This window comes from Callionymus lyra, chromosome 7, assembly GCF_982586985.1.
Source record: "Callionymus lyra chromosome 7, fCalLyr1.hap1.1, whole genome shotgun sequence".
NCBI lineage: Eukaryota > Metazoa > Chordata > Actinopteri > Syngnathiformes > Callionymidae > Callionymus > Callionymus lyra.
In genome coordinates this window covers 4,087,208-4,110,308 of record NC_141824.1, presented here as the reverse complement: position 1 = coordinate 4,110,308, position 23,101 = coordinate 4,087,208, and the positions used below count along the sequence as shown (strand labels likewise).

The window sequence follows — 23,101 nt, the reverse complement described above, 5'->3', positions numbered from 1 at the left end:
AATCACAAAAAACGATCATTTAAATGAGATTATAATTTGATAATGTAGCCCTGTTGGTATTTGCATATTTAGAATAATGCACGTGGACAGTTTTCATTTTATTGACTTATATAAATGATGTTTTCTCAACGCTTACACTCATTTTAATTGAATAAACAAGATAAACGAACGTTTAACTTAAAAATCAGTTTAATCACTAAATAATAATCCAGAATAATACTTTAATAATGGCCCGGTTCACAATCAGTATTTAATTGAATGTATTTTATTATTTTAATTTTATATGCCACTTAAGTTTAATGAATTTATTCAGCGCCATTAAAAATGTATGTGTTGTTTTTACAACACTATCAATAAAGTTTTTATTTATTTTTTATTTAGGACGTAGTAATCGTTTCGGCAGCATATTTATTTTAATAAGCATTTTTTTTCTAAATCAAATAAATACAATAAAACTGATTATAAACTTCAAGTTTATAAAACTATGACATATTTATTCAAACATAAGCAACATTTTAACTGGACACGTCGTAAACCCAACCGGAACTACCATAAAACCGTCTCGCCAAAATAAAAGTTCCATGCGAAGGCTTTTAAAAAAATTCAATACTGGTAAACCCAAAATACTGAAACAAAAGTAAAACATACCACACGTACAACATATATAAATACAACATGTGAGCAAATAAGGGGTTGCTACATTTTATAAAGTCTATATAACATTGGTGACATTTTGTAGGACAACCCGGAAGTGTGACATGTTTTCCGCTAACTTGAGCTACGTCTTCGCAATACACACCGAGCAGCAGCAGAACTCGTGTCGTATCAGGTCATTGTGACGCATTAGAAGCTTTAAATGACAGTTTATAACCTTTAACTTTTTATATAATCCACAGTGTCTCTCGTGCTGGGCGCTCACTGTTGACATGGACGCGCTTTGGACGTGTTTTGCGTTAGCACTTTAGCTTTAGCCTGAACTACTTTTGCTGTCATTTCTGAAGTTTTGCTTCCATCGATACTTTTGACGATTTATTTGTTTTTAAAATGGAATTATTCGTACTTGTATGTGGAGGTTCTGCCTTTTTGACGACTTGTGTTCTTGCGTTTGCTGCCTACAAACTTGGGCTTTTTTATCAATTGTTCCACAAGGTATGTTTTGTTTAAATATTGTATTTCTATTGTTTCGTTTCTAACGTTTGCTCTTTTATTTTAAAAGCCATTTTTAAATGGTTAGTTTATATAGTTAGAAGATGATTTTTTTTGCTATCTGTGGATCTAACGAAGGAGTTACCTGTACAGGGGAAAGGTGAAACCAGTCAACTTTGACCTGCCTTGCAGAGCCTATTTCTGTGGTTGGTCAGAATAAGATAAGATAAGATAATGAGACACTTTGGAATGTGTTGACATACTTATAGTTTACAACAGGTAAAGAAGGACACATGAGACACAACCTTGAAACAGGTTGATAAAGATAACCTTGAGTTGATGTGTACTCGTAAACAACTACTACATATTGTGATGATTGTGTTGTTGTTTGTTTGAACGCAGGCAGAAACGAAGAGTCCACGTCACGGTGGGGAGAGCGTGGCCGAGGTCCTCCGGGCCCATGGCGTCAAATACGTCTTCACCCTCGTGGGCGGACACATCTCGCCCATCCTGGTGGCCTGTGAGAAGTTGGGCATTCGTATCGTGGACACCAGACATGAAGCTACTGCGGTCTTTGCTGCCGACGCCGTGGCTCGACTCTCAGGTGAAGCGAAGGCTCGTCACGAGCAAATAAATAATTGATATTTCCTCTTTTTTCTTCCCACGCCGAAGAGATTTCACAAGATCAAATACATACACATTATATTGGGACAGTACTCAACATCATAACAAAAAAACAATAATAAAAATAATGACAATAAAATAATAAAACTAAAATTATAATGTGGCTTTTCCTTGATTTTCGGAGATTCTTGTGTTTGTCTCAGTATTATCTTGACCTTTTAAGTATTTATTTTATTGAATATTGTTTTGATTGTTTAAGCGCTTTGTGACCCTGGTCTAGAAAAGTGCTATACAAATATAAATTACTTACTTACTTGAATCCAAAACATTAAAATATCTTCAAACTCAGTCATGTGATACTACCATCATATGTGAAGCTTCATAGTTATTTTTGTTATTTTTTTAAGTTTAAAAAAATAGTCTAAAGTTTACATGAATTTAAGTAAGATTTTTTTTATTTATATAGCGCTTTCCCAGACCAGGGTCACAAAGCTGTTTATGTGGCTTTTCCTTGATTTTCTGAGACTCTTGTGTTGTTGTCGGTGTTGTCTTTGATCTTTTAAGTATATATTTTATTGGGTATTTTTCGATTGTTTAAGTGCTTTTTGACCCTGGTCTAGAAAAGCGCTCTATAAATACAAATTACTTACTTACTAAACATAACAATGAATACAAATTATGATAAATATATCAATAACAATTTATACAAGACACTAAATGTTAGTACAAGAAGTGTGTACTATTTTTCGTAAAGAAGTAACTTAAAATATAAATTATTAAAAAAAAGAAACTCAAGTATTTGTTGTGGTAGTAAAAAGTGAAAAAAGAATACATTGTGGGATAAACAAGGATGACTGGAGTTGTGAGTGAAACTAAATATACCTCTTGCTTGTATAAATAATGTATTCTGGTAGCGTATATTCTTGACCTGGTTACTAAAACTAAGGAATCCCAACTAACGTTCCGCCTCTTCGACAGGAACCGTCGGCGTCGCTGCTGTGACTGCAGGTCCAGGACTCACCAACACGGTCACGGCGGTAAAAAACGCTCAAATGGCCGAATCTCCGTTGTTGTTGATCGGCGGCGCTGCTGGTACACTTCTTCAGGTGCGGTCAGAAAGTATTTCACAAGTATATATGAAGTGATCGCTATATTAGTACTAGGGAATTGGGTTCAACACTCCAAGGAGAATGTAAATAATACATATCAAAGATACATTATACTAAATATCCTCTTACTCACTCCTCTTTTAATCTAGAGGTGTAAGAAAAAAACGTTACACTTGGATGTTTTTTTCGCGATACCGTAAAATAAAACAAATTAAATGTATATATATATTAGTATTCACAACACATTTTTATTTTTATGAATGTCCTTTTATGGTTTGAATTTTAATAATATTTGGTAAAAGAAAATAATTAGATTTTCTATTAACACACAAATATTCACCTTGTTGGTTCATTTTGGTGCTGCAATTAATCTTCCAGCCGCTAGATGGCAGCAGTCATTAAGTCTTCTACAGTTAAAGGAAGAATGAGGTGATGACAGGGGACGAGAGGATACAGTGAGTCCAGCAGTTTTTAAAGCTGATGTTTTAAAATATTTTGGTTTGAAAACAAATGAAAGCAGTTACGACTTTGTCAAGAGTCATGTGGTCTGTAAATACTAAATAAGTACTGGACAATACTACACATATATACTTGTTACTACACTATCACAACACCAGAGTTAAGTACTGGACAATACTACACATATATCCTTGTTACTACACTATCACAACACCAGAGTAAAGTACTGGACAATACTACACATGTATACTTGTTACTACACTATCACAACACCAGAGTAAAGTACTGGACAATACTACACATATATACTTGTTACTATACTATCACAACACCAGAGTCAAGTACTGGACAATACTACACATATATACTTGTTACTACACTATCACAACACCAGAGTTAAGTACTGGACAATACTACACATATATCCTTGTTACTACACTATCACAACACTAGAGTAAAGTACTGGACAATACTACACATATATACTTGTTACTACACTACCAAAACACCAGAGTCAAGTACTGGACAATACTACACATATATATTTGTTACTACACTATCACAACACCAGAGTCAAGTACTGGACAATACTACACATATATACTTGTTACTACACTATCACAGTATACCATGTCGTTAAAATATAGAATTCTGATCATTTGTGTTTGATTCTTGTTTGTGTTTCAGGGCCGAGGAGCTCTTCAAGACATCGACCAGATGTCTCTCTTCAAACCACTGTGCAAGTTCTGTGCCTCCATAAGAACCATCAGGGAAATCGTGCCTACTATACGGAAAGCTCTGGCCATCGCTCAGTCTGGAACTCCTGGTCCCGTTTTTATAGAATTCCCCATCGACACGCTCTACCCTTTTCACCTGGTGTCCAAAGAGTTTTCTGTCAAAAACCCTCCGAAAGGACTGATGGGGAAAATAGTTTCATGGTAAGTTCTGTCTGAAGTGAAGGCACGACTTAAAATTGATCCAGGGGTTTCAAACTCAATGGTACTAGGGGCCAAAATCGTCATATAATGACTTGGTGGGCCTGATTGGGCCCCCGGGCCAATGCTTACGATATGGACGAAAAGGTCAATCAAATTTAATTTAACTGACGTTAATATTTGTTCATACTCAGAGACACTGAAGTTTCACTTTCTGTAGGCCATTGATAAACGGTACATGTGGAGTTCCACAAGGTTCTATTTGAGGTCCCTTCTTATTGTCCATCTACATGTCTCTTCCTGGTCAAGTCATCCAGCACCTTTGTTTTCACCGCAGAACACATTTTCATCAACTGAACCATGAAAAAAAAAAAAGTCTTTCCTGACAAGACTCTGCTTGTGTCACTGATGGCAGCCCTGTCCTCTGTTTAAGAACACAACAACAATCCTAACATTTAAATCTTGACATCCAAGGCGATATGATACGTATCACATTACAGTGTTGATGATACCATATATAGTGATAGTGTAGTAACAAGTATATATGTGTAGTATTGTGGAGTACTTGACTCTGGTGTTGTGATAGTGTAATAACGAGTATATATATGTGTAGTATTGTCGAGGACATGACTCTGGTGTTGTCATAGTGAAGTAACAAGTATATATGTGTAGTATTGTGTAGTACTTGACTCTGGTGTTGTCATAGTGAAGTAACAAGTATATATGTGTAGTATTGTCGAGTACATGACTCTGGTGTTGTCATAGTGAAGTAACAAGGATATATGTGTAGTATTGTCTAGTACTTGACTCTGGTGTTGTCATAGTGAAGTAACAAGTATATATGTGTAGTATTGTCTAGTACTTGACTCTGGTGTTGTCATAGTGAAGTAACAAGTATATATGTGTAGTATTGTCTAGTACTTGACTCTGGTGTTGTCATAGTGAAGTAACAAGTATATATGTGTAGTATTGTCTAGTACTTGACTCTGGTGTTGTCATAGTGAAGTAACAAGTATATATGTGTAGTATTGTCCAGTACTTGAATCTGGTGTTGTGATAGTGTAGTAACAAGGATATATGTGTAGTATTGTCCAGTACTTGACTCTGGTGTTGTGATAGTGTAGTAACAGGTACAGTATATATGTGTAGTATTGTCCAGTACTTGACTCTGGTGTTGTAGTATTTACAGACCACATGATTCTTGACGAAGTCGTAACTACTTTCATTTGTTTTCAAACCAAAATATGTCCAAACATCGGCTTTAAAAGCTGCTGGACTCACTGTATCCTCTCGTCCTCAGTCACCAAGAAAGTGTTGTTATATTTAATTAACGTTTGGTTTTGGTCTTATTATTTCCAGGTACCTCAATAACCACCTAAGTAACCTTTTCGCTGGTGCGTGGGAGACGAGAGACGTGTCTCCACTTCCTGTTGACATCCCTCAGGCCACAGACGCACAGGTACGTGGTCAAGGTATTACTATCAACGTTTTTGTGGTATAAAGTCGTATAAGAAATTTCAATAATAACCAACAAGAGGTTACTAATGACGAGCGGATGCAGTTTATTTAAAACCCTTATCTAGAAGAAGGCAAAGTTGAATATACCTTTGCACAGGTGCATATGACTCTTAAACAACTAACATTATTACTATAAAAAGAACCTGACGCTGCTTATAAGTGTTGCCAGTAGAGGGCGCCATTGTTTTTATTATTCTTATAATGATTTGTTTACATTATAATGTACATTAGATGTTATTAATCCCTCTTGAGATCTGCTTCGGGATATTATTTCAAGAGAAGGAAGTCAGAGTTTGATCAGATGAACATGAATAATAAATGAATTCTTTATTAAAGTAACACAACTCATTGTATTCAGTATTGCTTGATGCATATTTGTCCTTCCAACTCTCAAAATCTATCTTGGGTATTTCTTTTGGATCTATTCACTCAGTTATTTAGTTTATATAAAAAGTGTTATGATGTTATTATTTAATGAAGCAGATTTTTTTTAAAATGTAACTTGACTTAACCCTAACCTGGATGAATAAAAATCTACATTTTTTTATTTATTAATTTTTTTAGCATCGATCTTGACGAGGGTTGCACAGATCCAAATTTTCTGTTACCGATACCGACATCTGGGCTTTGAGTACGGGCCGATACCAGCGTTAAAATATCACAGTAGTATATACAGATACTGTATCGTGATGGATTCATTGAATGATACGTTTTCTACAAACTTGGATCATTTGATTTGTGATTAACACGATTTAAAGGTTACTAAGTAAGTAAGTAATTTGTATTTATATTGTGCTTTTTTCAGACCAGGGTCACAAAGCGCTTAAACAAACAAAACAAAATACAATAAAGTATATACTTTAAAGGTCAAGATAATACTGAGAACAACACAGGAGTCTCAGAGAATCAAGGAAAAGCTTGAGATGTTTCTTGAAGGAGTCAGTAGATCATCGAACACAGATGTTTCTTGAAGGAGTCAGTAGATCATCAAACACAGATGTTTCTTGAAGGAGTCAGTAGATCATCAAACACAGATGTTTCTTGAAGGAGTCAGTAGATCATCAAACACAGATGTTTCTTGAAGGAGTCAGTAGATCATCAAACACAGATGTTTCTTGAAGGAGTCAGTAGATCATCAAACACAGATGTTTCTTGAAGGAGTCAGTAGATCATCAAACACAGATGTTTCTTGAAGGAGTCAGTAGATCATCAAACACACGTTTCTTGAAGGAGTCAGTAGATCATCGAACACAGATGTTTCTTGAAGGAGTCAGTAGATCATCAAACGCAGATGTTTCTTGAAGGAGTCAGTAGATCATCAAACACAGATGTTTCTTGAAGGAGTCAGTAGATCATCAAACACAGATGTTTCTTGAAGGAGTCAGTAGATCATCAAACACAGATGTTTCTTGAAGGAGTCAGTAGATCATCAAACACAGATGTTTCTTGAAGGAGTCAGTAGATCATCAAACACATGTTTCTTGAAGGAGTCAGTAGATCATCGAACACAGATGTTTCTTGAAGGAGTCAGTAGATCATCAAACACAGATGTTTCTTGAAGGAGTCAGTAGATCATCAAACACAGATGTTTCTTGAAGGAGTCAGTAGATCATCAAACACAGATGTTTCTTGAAGGAGTCAATAGATCATCAAACACAGATGTTTCTTGAAGGAGTCAGTAGATCATCAAACACAGATGTTTCTTGAAGGAGTCAGTAGATCATCAAACACAGATGTTTCTTGAAGGAGTCAGTAGATCATCAAACACAGATGTTTCTTGAAGGAGTCAGTAGATCATCAAACACAGATGTTTCTTGAAGGAGTCAGTAGATCATCGAACACAGATGTTTCTTGAAGGAGTCAGTAGATCATCAAACACAGATGTTTCTTGAAGGAGTCAGTAGATCATCGAACACAGATGTTTCTTGAAGGAGTCAGTAGATCATCGAACACAGATGTTTCTTGAAGGAGTCAGTAGATCCATCAAACACAGATGTTTCTTGAAGGAGTCAGTAGATCATCAAACACAGATGTTTCTTGAAGGAGTCAGTAGATCATCGAACACAGATGTTTCTTGAAGGAGTCAGTAGATCATCAAACACAGATGTTTCTTGAAGGAGTCAGTAGATCATCGAACACAGATGTTTCTTGAAGGAGTCAGTAGATCATCAAACACAGATGTTTCTTGAAGGAGTCAGTAGATCATCGAACACAGATGTTTCTTGAAGGAGTCAGTAGATCATCGAACACAGATGTTTCTTGAAGGAGTCAGTAGATCCATCAAACACAGATGTTTCTTGAAGGAGTCAGTAGATCATCAAACACAGATGTTTCTTGAAGGAGTCAGTAGATCATCAAACACAGATGTTTCTTGAAGGAGTCAGTAGATCATCAAACACAGAGATGTTTCTTGAAGGAGTCAGTAGATCATCAAACACAGAGATGTTTCTTGAAGGAGTCAGTAGATCATCAAACACAGATGTTTCTTGAAGGAGTCAGTAGATCATCAAACACAGAGATGTTTCTTGAAGGAGTCAGTAGATCATCAAACACAGATGTTTCTTGAAGGAGTCAGTAGATCATCAAACACAGAGATGGTTCCAAAGCTTAGGAGCAACAGTCTGGAAGGATTTCTCTCCTCTGGTCCGGAAGTTCAGGAAGCATCAGTAGATTCTGATCCACAGACCTCAGAGCCCGAGCTGGGGTGTAAGTCTGGATCAGATCACTGATGGAAGGTCTGACCATGAATAGATCTGAAAGTAAGAACCAGAATTTTAAAATGATCCTGGAAGAAACTGGCAGCCAGTGAAGAGTTTGAAGGAGAAATGTGAGTTCTTCTACTAGAGCGGCTCAGAATTCTGGCTGCAGAGTTTTGTATGAACTGCAGGCGAGACAAATCCTTCTTGTTTAGACACAAGTATAGAGATTTTTTCTCAGTTGAAGGAAACAGTTTCTGGTGTTATGACTAAACTTGTTAAAGATATTTTCTTGTCATCATTGATCGTATGCCTGGATTGCAGCTTCTTTTTTTTTTACCGATACCCGAACCGACTTAGAGAAACTGGATCGGACTGATCGGTGCATCCCTGATGTTTTGAATCTGTTTCACGAGGCCTTTCTTTCAGCAACTTATCTTTAAAACCACCTTCTTTAGTCTGACTGTACAGAATAAAAATTATAAATGTCGTGAGAAACATTTACCGATCTGTGTCGCAGCTGCAAAAATGCATCGAGCTCGTGAGTCGAGCCAAAAAACCCGTCTTTGTACTCGGGAGCCAAGCAACACTACCTCCAACACCAGTCGACGACGTCAGGTGAGAGCAAATCTCAACAAGGGAGAAATTCTGCTTTTAATTTTAGATGTTTTACTGGATCTTGAACAATGTTTTTTTCCCCAGGAAAGCCCTGGAGAGCCTTGGTATCCCGTGCTTCCTGGGAGGAATGTCACGTGGCCTGCTGGGGAAAGACAGTCCGATCCACATCAGGCAGAACCGACGAGACGCTCTGAAGGAGGCGGACTTGGTGATCTTAGCTGGTCGGGCCGACATTCCTGAGCATGTTTTCAACATCTGACTAAACATCGTCTGGCTTTAAAATAACTCTTTAAGAGAAGGTTGCTGGTTCGCAAACTTGTGACCTTTTCTGTGTGGAATTAGTATTTTCTACACGTGTTGCGTGGGTTTACTCCGGGCACTCTGGTTTCCTCCCACAGTCCAAAAACATACAGAGGTTGATTGAGAACTTGAGGAAATTGTCCGTAGGTATGAGTGTGTGTGTGAATGATGATACGATATATAGTGATAGTGTAGTAACAAGTATATACAGTATGTGTAGTATTGTGGAGTACTGGACTCTGGTGTTGTGATAGTGAAGTAACAAGTATATATGTGTAGTATTGTCCAGTACTTGACTCTGGTGTTGTGATAATATAGTAACAAGGATATATGTGTAGTATTGTCCAGTACTTGACTCTGGTGTTGTGATAGTGTAGTAACAAGTATATATATGTGTAGTATTGTCCAGTACTGACTCTGGTGTTGTGATAGTGTAATAACGAGTATATATATGTGTAGTATTGTCGAGTACATGACTCTGGTGTTGTCATAGTGAAGTAACAAGTATATATGTGTAGTATTGTCTAGTACTTGACTCTGGTGTTGTGATAGTGTAGTAACAAGGATATATGTGTAGTATTGTCCAGTACTTGACTCTGGTGTTGTGATAGTGTAATAACGAGTATATATATGTGTAGTATTGTCGAGTACATGACTCTGGTGTTGTCATAGTGAAGTAACAAGTATATATGTGTAGTATTGTCTAGTACTTGACTCTGGTGTTGTGATAGTGTAGTAACAAGGATATATGTGTAGTATTGTCCAGTACTTGACTCTGGTGTTGTGATAGTGTAATAACGAGTATATATATGTGTAGTATTGTCGAGTACATGACTCTGGTGTTGTCATAGTGAAGTAACAAGTATATATGTGTAGTATTGTCTAGTACTTGACTCTGGTGTTGTCATAGTGAAGTAACAAGTATATATGTGTAGTATTGTCTAGTACTTGACTCTGGTGTTGTGATATTGTAGTAACAAGTATATATGTGTAGTATTGCCCAGTACTTGACTCTGGTGTTGTGATACTTTAGTAACAAGTATATACAGTATGTGTAGTATTGTCGAGTACTTGACTCTGGTGTTGTGATAGTGTAATAACAAGTATAGATATGTGTAGTATAGTATTGTGAATGGTTGTGTGTCTTTGTGTGTGCCCTGCAACTGACTGGCATCCTGTCCAGGGTGTCCCCTGCCTCTCGCCCTATGAAACTGGGATAGACTCCAGTCTCCCCCGCGACCCCCACAGGGGATAAAGCAGTAGAAAATGAATGAGTGAATGAACTCTTAAGAGAGATTCTTGCTGTTTTAAAGAACGATCTTAATCTTAGGTTGTGAAATAATACACTATATATATATTATAATAATAACGCGTTACTGTGTAACACAGGGACCGTGTGCGACTTCCGCATGAGCTACGGTCGGGTTCTGAACCGACGCAGCAAAATCATCGCCGTCAACAGAGACAAGTCGCAGCTGCTGAAGAATTCCGACATGTTCTGGAAACCGACCGTCGCCGTCCAAGGTACGCGTGTGACAGTAGAGAGTCGCAGCGTTTCGTTTTGATGATGTTGTTTGTCGTCGGCAGGAGACGCCGGTTCCTTCTTAGCAAGACTCTCTGAAGGTCTGAAGGGACATCATTGTTCCCAGGAGTGGCTGCAGGTCCTCAAGGCAGGAGACGAGACCAAAGAGAAAACAAACAGGCGAGTAGATGAAGACGAATGTTGCTCTTCTGTGCTCAGGAATGTCTTGTGTTACATCCACTCACCAGACTTTTTATTCATAAATGTCAAAAGTTATCTTTGTCTTTCCCAGAAGAGCCGCTTCCAACAATAATTCCCAGAAACGTTCAGAATGTTCTTCAAAGGCAAAGATGATACAATTTGTATCACAAGATTTCTTGTTTTTCAATGCAAGAAAAACAAGTGGTAAAAATAATTAAGTAAGTAATATTTGTAGAGAGCTTTTCTAGACCAGGGTCACAAAGCGCTTAAACAATCAAAACAATACTCAATAAAATATAAACTTAATAGACAAACACAGGAGTCTCAGAGAATCAAGGAAAAGCACAAATAAAAGAATCTTGAGATGTTTCTTGAAGGAGTCAGTAGATCATCAAACACAGATGTTTCTTGAAGGAGTCAGTAGATCATCAAACACAGATGTTTCTTGAAGGAGTCAGTAGATCATCAAACACACAGATGTTTCTTGAAGGAGTCAGTAGATCATCAAACACACAGATGTTTCTTGAAGGAGTCAGTAGATCATCAAACACAGATGTTTCTTGAAGGAGTCAGTAGATCATCGAACACAGATGTTTCTTGAAGGAGTCAGTAGATCATCAAACACACAGATGTTTCTTGAAGGAGTCAGTAGATCATCAAACACAGATGTTTCTTGAAGGAGTCAGTAGATCATCAAACACAGATGTTTCTTGAAGGAGTCAGTAGATCATCAAACACAGATGTTTCTTGAAGGAGTCAGTAGATCATCAAACACAGATGTTTCTTGAAGGAGTCAGTAGATCATCAAACACAGAGATGTTTCTTGAAGGAGTCAGTAGATCATCAAACACACAGATGTTTCTTGAAGGATTCAGTAGATCATCAAACACAGATGTTTCTTGAAGGAGTCAGTAGATCATCGAACACAGATGTTTCTTGAAGGAGTCAGTAGATCATCAAACACACAGATGTTTCTTGAAGGAGTCAGTAGATCATCAAACACAGATGTTTCTTGAAGGAGTCAGTAGATCATCAAACACAGATGTTTCTTGAAGGAATCAGTAGATCATCGAACACAGATGTTTCTTGAAGGAGTCAGTAGATCATCGAACACAGATGTTTCTTGAAGGAGTCAGTAGATCATCAAACACAGATGTTTCTTGAAGGAGTCAGTAGATCATCGAACACAGATGTTTCTTGAAGGAGTCAGTAGATCATCAAACACAGATGTTTCTTGAAGGAGTCAGTAGATCATCAAACACAGATGTTTCTTGAAGGAGTCAGTAGATCATCAAACACAGATGTTTCTTGAAGGAGTCAGTAGATCATCAAACACAGATGTTTCTTGAAGGAGTCAGTAGATCATCAAACACAGATGTTTCTTGAAGGAGTCAGTAGATCATCAAACTCAGATGTTTCTTGAAGGAGTCAGTAGATCATCAAACACAGATGTTTCTTGAAGGAGTCAGTAGATCATCAAACACAGATGTTTCTTGAAGGAGTCAGTAGATCATCAAACTCAGATGTTTCTTGAAGGAGTCAGTAGATCATCAAACTCAGATGTTTCTTGAAGGTGTCAGTAGATCATCAAACACAGATGTTTCTTGAAGGAGTCAGTAGATCATCAAACACAGATGTTTCTTGAAGGAGTCAGTAGATCATCAAACACAGATGTTTCTTGAAGGAGTCAGTAGATCATCAAACACAGAGATGTTTCTTGAAGGAGTCAGTAGATCATCAAACACAGATGTTTCTTGAAGGAGTCAGTAGATCATCAAACACAGATGTTTCTTGAAGGAGTCAGTAGATCATCAAACACAGATGTTTCTTGAAGGAGTCAGTAGATCATCAAACACAGATGTTTCTTGAAGGAGTCAGTAGATCATCAAACACAGAGATGTTTCTTGAAGGAGTCAATAGATCATCAAACACAGAGATGTTTCTTGAAGGAGTCAGTAGATCATCAAACACAGAGATGTTTCTTGAAGGAGTCAGTAGATCATCAAACACAGATGTTTCTTGAAGGAGTCAGTAGATCATCAAACACAGAAGTTTCTTGAAGGAGTCAGTAGATCATCAAACACATAGATGTTTCTTGAAGGAGTCAGTAGATCATCAAACACAGATGTTTCTTGAAGGAGTCAGTAGATCATCAAACACAGAAGTTTCTTGAAGGAGTCAGTAGATCATCAAACACAGATGTTTCTTGAAGGAGTCAGTAGATCATCAAACACAGATGTTTCTTGAAGGAGTCAGTAGATCATCAAACACAGATGTTTCTTGAAGGAGTCAGTAGATCATCAAACACAGATGTTTCTTGAAGGAGTCAGTAGATCATCAAACACAGATGTTTCTTGAAGGAGTCAGTAGATCATCAAACACAGAGATGTTTCTTGAAGGAGTCAATAGATCATCAAACACAGAGATGTTTCTTGAAGGAGTCAGTAGATCATCAAACACAGAGATGTTTCTTGAAGGAGTCAGTAGATCATCAAACACAGATGTTTCTTGAAGGAGTCAGTAGATCATCAAACACAGAAGTTTCTTGAAGGAGTCAGTAGATCATCAAACACAGATGTTTCTTGAAGGAGTCAGTAGATCATCAAACACAGATGTTTCTTGAAGGAGTCAGTAGATCATCAAACACAGAGATGTTTCTTGAAGGAGTCAGTAGATCATCAAACACAGATGTTTCTTGAAGGAGTCAGTAGATCATCAAACACAGATGTTTCTTGAAGGAGTCAGTAGATCATCAAACACAGATGTTTCTTGAAGGAGTCAGTAGATCATCAAACACAGATGTTTCTTGAAGGAGTCAGTAGATCATCAAACACAGAGATGTTTCTTGAAGGAGTCAATAGATCATCAAACACAGAGATGTTTCTTGAAGGAGTCAGTAGATCATCAAACACAGAGATGTTTCTTGAAGGAGTCAGTAGATCATCAAACACAGATGTTTCTTGAAGGAGTCAGTAGATCATCAAACACAGAAGTTTCTTGAAGGAGTCAGTAGATCATCAAACACATAGATGTTTCTTGAAGGAGTCAGTAGATCATCAAACACAGATGTTTCTTGAAGGAGTCAGTAGATCATCAAACACAGATGTTTCTTGAAGGAGTCAGTAGATCATCAAACACACAGATGTTTCTTGAAGGAGTCAGTAGATCATCAAACACACAGATGTTTCTTGAAGGAGTCAGTAGATCATCAAACACAGATGTTTCTTGAAGGAGTCAGTAGATCATCGAACACAGATGTTTCTTGAAGGAGTCAGTAGATCATCAAACACACAGATGTTTCTTGAAGGAGTCAGTAGATCATCAAACACAGATGTTTCTTGAAGGAGTCAGTAGATCATCAAACACAGATGTTTCTTGAAGGAGTCAGTAGATCATCAAACACAGATGTTTCTTGAAGGAGTCAGTAGATCATCAAACACAGATGTTTCTTGAAGGAGTCAGTAGATCATCAAACACAGAGATGTTTCTTGAAGGAGTCAGTAGATCATCAAACACACAGATGTTTCTTGAAGGATTCAGTAGATCATCAAACACAGATGTTTCTTGAAGGAGTCAGTAGATCATCGAACACAGATGTTTCTTGAAGGAGTCAGTAGATCATCAAACACACAGATGTTTCTTGAAGGAGTCAGTAGATCATCAAACACAGATGTTTCTTGAAGGAGTCAGTAGATCATCAAACACAGATGTTTCTTGAAGGAATCAGTAGATCATCGAACACAGATGTTTCTTGAAGGAGTCAGTAGATCATCGAACACAGATGTTTCTTGAAGGAGTCAGTAGATCATCAAACACAGATGTTTCTTGAAGGAGTCAGTAGATCATCGAACACAGATGTTTCTTGAAGGAGTCAGTAGATCATCAAACACAGATGTTTCTTGAAGGAGTCAGTAGATCATCAAACACAGATGTTTCTTGAAGGAGTCAGTAGATCATCAAACACAGATGTTTCTTGAAGGAGTCAGTAGATCATCAAACACAGATGTTTCTTGAAGGAGTCAGTAGATCATCAAACACAGATGTTTCTTGAAGGAGTCAGTAGATCATCAAACTCAGATGTTTCTTGAAGGAGTCAGTAGATCATCAAACACAGATGTTTCTTGAAGGAGTCAGTAGATCATCAAACACAGATGTTTCTTGAAGGAGTCAGTAGATCATCAAACTCAGATGTTTCTTGAAGGAGTCAGTAGATCATCAAACTCAGATGTTTCTTGAAGGTGTCAGTAGATCATCAAACACAGATGTTTCTTGAAGGAGTCAGTAGATCATCAAACACAGATGTTTCTTGAAGGAGTCAGTAGATCATCAAACACAGATGTTTCTTGAAGGAGTCAGTAGATCATCAAACACAGAGATGTTTCTTGAAGGAGTCAGTAGATCATCAAACACAGATGTTTCTTGAAGGAGTCAGTAGATCATCAAACACAGATGTTTCTTGAAGGAGTCAGTAGATCATCAAACACAGATGTTTCTTGAAGGAGTCAGTAGATCATCAAACACAGATGTTTCTTGAAGGAGTCAGTAGATCATCAAACACAGAGATGTTTCTTGAAGGAGTCAATAGATCATCAAACACAGAGATGTTTCTTGAAGGAGTCAGTAGATCATCAAACACAGAGATGTTTCTTGAAGGAGTCAGTAGATCATCAAACACAGATGTTTCTTGAAGGAGTCAGTAGATCATCAAACACAGAAGTTTCTTGAAGGAGTCAGTAGATCATCAAACACATAGATGTTTCTTGAAGGAGTCAGTAGATCATCAAACACAGATGTTTCTTGAAGGAGTCAGTAGATCATCAAACACAGAAGTTTCTTGAAGGAGTCAGTAGATCATCAAACACAGATGTTTCTTGAAGGAGTCAGTAGATCATCAAACACAGATGTTTCTTGAAGGAGTCAGTAGATCATCAAACACAGATGTTTCTTGAAGGAGTCAGTAGATCATCAAACACAGATGTTTCTTGAAGGAGTCAGTAGATCATCAAACACAGAGATGTTTCTTGAAGGAGTCAATAGATCATCAAACACAGAGATGTTTCTTGAAGGAGTCAGTAGATCATCAAACACAGAGATGTTTCTTGAAGGAGTCAGTAGATCATCAAACACAGATGTTTCTTGAAGGAGTCAGTAGATCATCAAACACAGAAGTTTCTTGAAGGAGTCAGTAGATCATCAAACACAGATGTTTCTTGAAGGAGTCAGTAGATCATCAAACACAGATGTTTCTTGAAGGAGTCAGTAGATCATCAAACACAGAGATGTTTCTTGAAGGAGTCAGTAGATCATCAAACACAGATGTTTCTTGAAGGAGTCAGTAGATCATCAAACACAGATGTTTCTTGAAGGAGTCAGTAGATCATCAAACACAGATGTTTCTTGAAGGAGTCAGTAGATCATCAAACACAGATGTTTCTTGAAGGAGTCAGTAGATCATCAAACACAGAGATGTTTCTTGAAGGAGTCAATAGATCATCAAACACAGAGATGTTTCTTGAAGGAGTCAGTAGATCATCAAACACAGAGATGTTTCTTGAAGGAGTCAGTAGATCATCAAACACAGATGTTTCTTGAAGGAGTCAGTAGATCATCAAACACAGAAGTTTCTTGAAGGAGTCAGTAGATCATCAAACACATAGATGTTTCTTGAAGGAGTCAGTAGATCATCAAACACAGATGTTTCTTGAAGGAGTCAGTAGATCATCAAACACAGAAGTTTCTTGAAGGAGTCAGTAGATCATCAAACACAGATGTTTCTTGAAGGAGTCAGTAGATCATCAAACACAGATGTTTCTTGAAGGAGTCAGTAGATCATCAAACACAGATGTTTCTTGAAGGAGTCAGTAGATCATCAAACACAGATGTTTCTTGAAGGAGTCAGTAGATCATCAAACACAGATGTTTCTTGAAGGAGTCAGTAGATCATCAAACACAGAGATGTTTCTTGAAGGAGTCAATAGATCATCAAACACAGAGATGTTTCTTGAAGGAGTCAGTAGATCATCAAACACAGAGATGTTTCTTGAAGGAGTCAGTAGATCATCAAACACAGATGTTTCTTGAAGGAGTCAGTAGATCATCAAACACAGAAGTTTCTTGAAGGAGTCAGTAGATCATCAAACACATAGATGTTTCTTGAAGGAGTCAGTAGATCATCAAACACAGATGTTTCTTGAAGGAGTCAGTAGATCATCAAACACAGAAGTTTCTTGAAGGAGTCAGTAGATCATCAAACACAGATGTTTCTTGAAGGAGTCAGTAGATCATCAAACACAGATGTTTCTTGAAGGAGTCAGTAGATCATCAAACACAGATGTTTCTTGAAGGAGTCAGTAGATCATCAAACACAGATGTTTCTTGAAGGAGTCAGTAGATCATCAAACACAGATGTTTCTTGAAGGAGTCAGTAGATCATCAAACACAGAGATGGTTCCAAAGCTTAGGAGCAACAGTCTGGAAGGATTTCTCTCCTCTGGTCCTGAAGTTCAGGAACCATCAGTAGATTCTGATCCACAGACCTCAGAGCCCGAGCTGGATTAAAGTTTGCTTATTAAAAAAAAAAGTCTGTTTCTTAACGTCTGTGATCGTGTCGTCAGATCCAAGGCCGACGAAAAGACGGAGCATCACCTGAATCCACTGAAGGTTCTTCACCTGGTGGACGAGCTGATGTCGGACGACAGCATCATCGTGGCCGACGGAGGGGATTTCGTGGGAAGTGCCGCGTACATCATGAGACCCCGAGGGCCGCTGCGCTGGCTGGATCCAGGTCACGAAATCCTCCTTAAAAACAGGACCGTCTTGTTCTGACCGTTTGTTGTTTCTCCTTCACAGGAGCCTTCGGAACGCTGGGAGTCGGAGGAGGATTCGCTCTCGGGGCCAAACTGTGTCGACCTGAGTCTGAGGTGACGCAATAAAAAAGTGCAGAAAACTCTGGTTCGTGATGTAAAAATGTTTTCTCTTCTCAGGTCTGGATCGTTTACGGAGACGGATCCTTGGGATACAGTGTCGCAGAGTTTGACACGTTCACACGACACAAGGTGATTGATCCTTTTACACTTTATAACCCTTGTGTGTTCGAAATCAAATGTGTTTGAGGTATCCCTTGTGTTATCTTAGGGTCAAGGTGACCCGGAGGCACGAGAAAAAATGTGTTTGTGGTATCCCTTGTGTTATTTTAGGGTCAAGGTGACCCGGAGGCCCAAAAAGAAATTGTCCATGGTATCCCTTATGTTATCGAAGGGTCAAGGTGACCCGGAGGCACGAGAAAAAATGTGTTTGTGGTATCCCTTGTGTTATCTTAGGGTCAAGGTGACCCGGAGGCACGAGAAAAAGTGTGTTTGTGGTATCCCTTGTGTTATTTTAGGGTCAAGGTGACCCGGAGGCACAAACAAAAATGTCCATGGTATCCCTTATGTTATCGAAGGGTCAAGGTGACCCGGAGGCACGAGAAAAAATGTGTATGTGGTATCCCTTGTGTTATTTTAGGGTCAAGGTGACCCGGAGGCCCAAAAAAAATTGTCCATGGTATCCCTTGTGTTATTTTAGGGTCAAGGTGACCCGGAGGCACAAAAAAGAATTGTCCATGGTATCCCTTATGTTATCGAAGGGTCAAGGTGACCCGGAGGCACGAGAAAAAATGTGTTTGTGGTATCCCTTGTGTTATTTTAGGGTCAAGGTGACCCGGAGGCCCAAAAAAAAATTGTCCATGGTATCCCTTGTGTTATTTTAGGGTCAAGGTGACCCGGAGGCACAAAAAAGAATTGTCCATGGTATCCCTTATGTTATCGAAGGGTCAAGGTGACCCGGAGGCACGAGAAAAAATGTGTTTGTGGTATCCCTTGTGTTATTTTAGGGTCAAGGTGACCCGGAGGCCCAAAAAAAAATTGTCCATGGTATCCCTTATGTTATCGAAGGGTCAAGGTGACCCGGAGGCACGAGAAAAAATGTGTATGTGGTATCCCTTGTGTTATTTTAGGGTCAAGGTGACCCGGAGGCACAAAAAAGAATTGTCCATGGTATCCCTTATGTTATCGAAGGGTCAAGGTGACCCGGAGGCACGAGAAAAAATGTGTTTGTGGTATCCCTTGTGTTATTTTAGGGTCAAGGTGACCCGGAGGCACGAGAAAAAATGTGTTTGTGGTATCCCTTGTGTTATTTTAGGGTCAAGGTGACCCGGAGGCCCAAAAAAAAATTGTCCATGGTATCCCTTATGTTATCGAAGGGTCAAGGTGACCCGGAGGCACGAGAACAAATGTGTTTGTGGTATCCCTTGTGTTATTTTAGGGTCAAGGTGACCCGGAGGCCCAAAAAAAAATTGTCCATGGTATCCCTTGTGTTATTTTAGGGTCAAGGTGACCCGGAGGCACAAAAAAGAATTGTCCATGGTATCCCTTATGTTATCGAAGGGTCAAGGTGACCCGGAGGCACGAGAAAAAATGTGTATGTGGTATCCCTTGTGTTATTTTAGGGTCAAGGTGACCCGGAGGCACAAAAAAAAAATTGTCCATGGTATCCCTTGTGTTATTTTAGGGTCAAGGTGACCCGAAGGCACAAAAAAGAATTGTCCATGGTATCCCTTATGTTATCGAAGGGTCAAGGTGACCCGGAGGCACGAGAAAAAATGTGTTTGTGGTATCCCTTGTGTTATTTTAGGGTCAAGGTGACCCGGAGGCACAAAAAAGAATTGTCCATGGTATCCCTTATGTTATCGAAGGGTCAAGGTGACCCGGAGGCACGAGAAAAAATGTGTTTGTGGTATCCCTTGTGTTATCTTAGGGTCAAGGTGACCCGGAGGCATGAGAAAAAATGTGTTTGTGGTATCCCTTGTGTTATTTTAGGGTCAAGGTGACCCGGAGGCCCAAAAAAAAATTGTCCATGGTATCCCTTATGTTATCGAAGGGTCAAGGTGACCCGGAGGCACGAGAAAAAATGTGTTTGTGGTATCCCTTGTGTTATTTTAGGGTCAAGGTGACCCGGAGGCCCAAAAAAAATTGTCCATGGTATCCCTTGTGTTATTTTAGGGTCAAGGTGACCCGGATGCACAAAAAAGAATTGTCCATGGTATCCCTTATGTTATCGAAGGGTCAAGGTGACCCGGAGGCACGAGAAAAAATGTGTATGTGGTATCCCTTGTGTTATTTTAGGGTCAAGGTGACCCGGAGGCACAAAAAAAAAATTGTCCATGGTATCCCTTGTGTTATTTTAGGGTCAAGGTGACCCGGAGGCCCAAAAAAAAATTGTCCATGGTATCCTTTATGTTATCGAAGGGTCAAGGTGACCCGGAGGCACAAGAAAAAATGTGTTTGTGGTATCCCTTGTGTTATCGAAGGGTCAAGGTGACCCGGAGGCACGAGAAAAAATGTGTTTGTGGTATCCCTTGTGTTATTTTAGGGTCAAGGTGACCCGGAGGCCCAAAAAAAAATTGTCCATGGTATCCCTTGTGTTATTTTAGGGTCAAGGTGACCCGGAGGCACAAAAAAGAATTGTCCATGGTATCCCTTATGTTATCGAAGGGTCAAGGTGACCCGGAGGCACGAGAAAAAATGTGTTTGTGGTATCCCTTATGTTATCGAAGGGTCAAAGTGACCCGGAGGCACAAAAAAAATTGTCCATGGTATCCCTTATGTTATCGAAGGGTCAAGGTGACCCGGAGGCACGAGAAAAAATGTGTTTGTGGTATCCCTTGTGTTATTTTAGGGTCAAGGTGACCCGGAGGCCCAAAAAAAAATGGTCCATGGTATCCCTTATGTTATCGAAGGGTCAAGGTGACCCGGAGGCACGGAAAAAAATGTGTTTGTGGTATCCCTTGTGTTGTGTTATAGTATTCAAAGTAAAAATTAGTGGAAACAATTTAATTTTTGTCGTAAAGAAGAAAGACTGATGTGAAAACGTTGAAATAAACTGAAAAATATTGTAAAGAAGGAAAAAAAGAATTCAAAGGAGGAGAAACAGAAGAAGAAAAAAGGAGTGTAATTTGTAGTAGAAGTAGAATTACAATTGTTATAGTATACGTAAAGTATACGTAGTAGAATTAGTAGTAAAACTATAGGTATAATTAATAGCAGAATTAGAAGTATAAGTAGTAAAAGCAGTAGTAAAATAAGTAGTAGAAGTAGAAGAAGTAGTAGTGGTAAAATTTAAAGGTAGAATTGGTAGTAGAAGTGTTGGTAAGTAGAAAAAAGTATTTTTAAAGTTGAATGAAGTTTCTAGTTGTGAGAAGATGAAAGTACCTGAAGGTCAAAGTGGAAGGACTTGAAACATGAGTTGAAGATTCTCCCATTAGAGTGAATGGGGAGGAAAAAAAGGTAGAAAAAGAGGAATAGGAGAAAGAGTTGAAGAGAAAAAAGAAAGATGGAACATAACCCGCATTTCAGGAACGAGCAGAATTGAGAGAAGTTCAGCATGCCTTCAAAATTGACTTCACATTATCTAGTGGATACAATGATTATGTATATAAACTCAAACTATAATAATTACTAGAACAAATATTTCCTCTTGTTATTTCTTCTGCTCCAGACTCCAGTGATCGCCGTCGTCGGGAACGACGCCTGCTGGAGTCAGATCTCCAGGGAACAGGTTCCCATCCTGGGCAGCAACGTGGCGTGTGGTCTGGCCTTCACGGGTTCGTACATCCAGACGACGACGACGACATCATCTCCTCCGATGATCACGTCTTCACCGAAACCGTTATCTCTCCGCAGATTACCACACCGTCGCCGACGGTTACGGCGGGAGGGGCTTCTGCGTCGGGCGCCAGGACGAGGAGCGACTCGGTGACATCATCACGATGGCGCGGCGGGAGAGCCGCGAGGGGAAGGCGGTTCTTCTCAACGTTCTGATCGGGAAGACCAACTTTAGAGAAGGTTCCATCTCCGTCTAGATGTCGTAGATCCACGAACGCAGGGATCGACGAGAAGAGATTCTGGACCTCGGAGTCGTCACGACTTGAGAGTGGATTAAAAATGTGGCGGAAAAATTGATTTCAAATCGCAAAATTGATTTGTAGACGTTAATTTCCCCTTTATTTTATTCTCTCGATATCGAATCAAAAGTTGCACTTAATTGGTGAGTTATGACCAATAAACTCATTTTATTGAACTATTTTGTTGACGTCGGAACACTCCAGACCAGACATAAACGACTTTTCGGCAACATTCTGTAGGCGACATTTCGGTGAATGGATTCAAAAAGGGAACATTATTTACATTTTTTCAGATGACTTTCAAAGAAAACAAATGCAAATGAATGATTGACAGTTGACGCACGATGACTTTTCAAATGACTTTTTTTTCTCTAATTATATAAAGAAAAAAAAACGGTTTAAAAATCTGACGAATGTACGTTAATTATTTGCCTTTCGATTGTGAATTGTGTATTAAATATGCATTAACATGTATTTATGAGTTTATTCTGAGATCAAACTCCATTAAATGATGGTTTGCACTATAACAGGGAATCAAGGAAACTGTTGAAAATGTTAATTTTAAACTCTAATACTACTGGAAAAACCTGTGATGATCCGTCTAATAAATGGGCACTGGAGGAAAAATAAAAGGTGGTTTTATTTTATTGTGAGTTTTTGTTTGATTTTTGTTATTTTTTTTAATAGTTGAAGCAATTGACGGCAATAAAATATTCTTCAACAGACAGAAATCTTTTTTAACCACAGTTTGTTTTCATGTCTAAACAAGAAGGATGTGTCTCGCCTGCAGTTCATACAAACCTCTGCAGCCAGAATTCTGAGCTGCTCTAGTAGAAGAACTCACATTTCTCCTTCAAACTCTTCACTGGCTGCCAGTTTCTTTCAGGATCATTTTAAAATTCTGGTTCTTACTTTCAGATCTATTCATGGTCAGACCTTCCATCAGTGATCTGATCCAGACTTACACCCCAGCTCGGGCTCTGAGGTCTGTGGATTAGAATCTACTGATGGTTCCTGAACTTCCGGACCAGAGG

The 23,101-nt window shown here is 38.8% G+C and overlaps 1 protein-coding gene across 1 annotated transcript; it reads left to right on the top strand.

The window, feature by feature from the left end:
- The first annotated feature begins 787 nt into the window (after positions 1–787).
- hacl2 (2-hydroxyacyl-CoA lyase 2) lies at positions 788–22,720 on the top strand. The gene is made up of 14 exons (XM_087796020.1): positions 788–1,149; positions 1,549–1,750; positions 2,749–2,876; positions 4,026–4,276; positions 5,633–5,732; positions 9,008–9,105; positions 9,190–9,326; positions 10,795–10,929; positions 10,993–11,107; positions 17,743–17,912; positions 17,978–18,048; positions 18,112–18,183; positions 21,662–21,767; positions 21,847–22,720. The coding sequence occupies exons 1-14, from the start codon at positions 1,045–1,047 to the stop codon at positions 22,023–22,025; spliced, it is 1,869 nt and encodes a 622-aa protein (XP_087652146.1). The 5' UTR covers positions 788–1,044; the 3' UTR covers positions 22,026–22,720.
- The last annotated feature ends 381 nt before the right edge of the window (positions 22,721–23,101 follow it).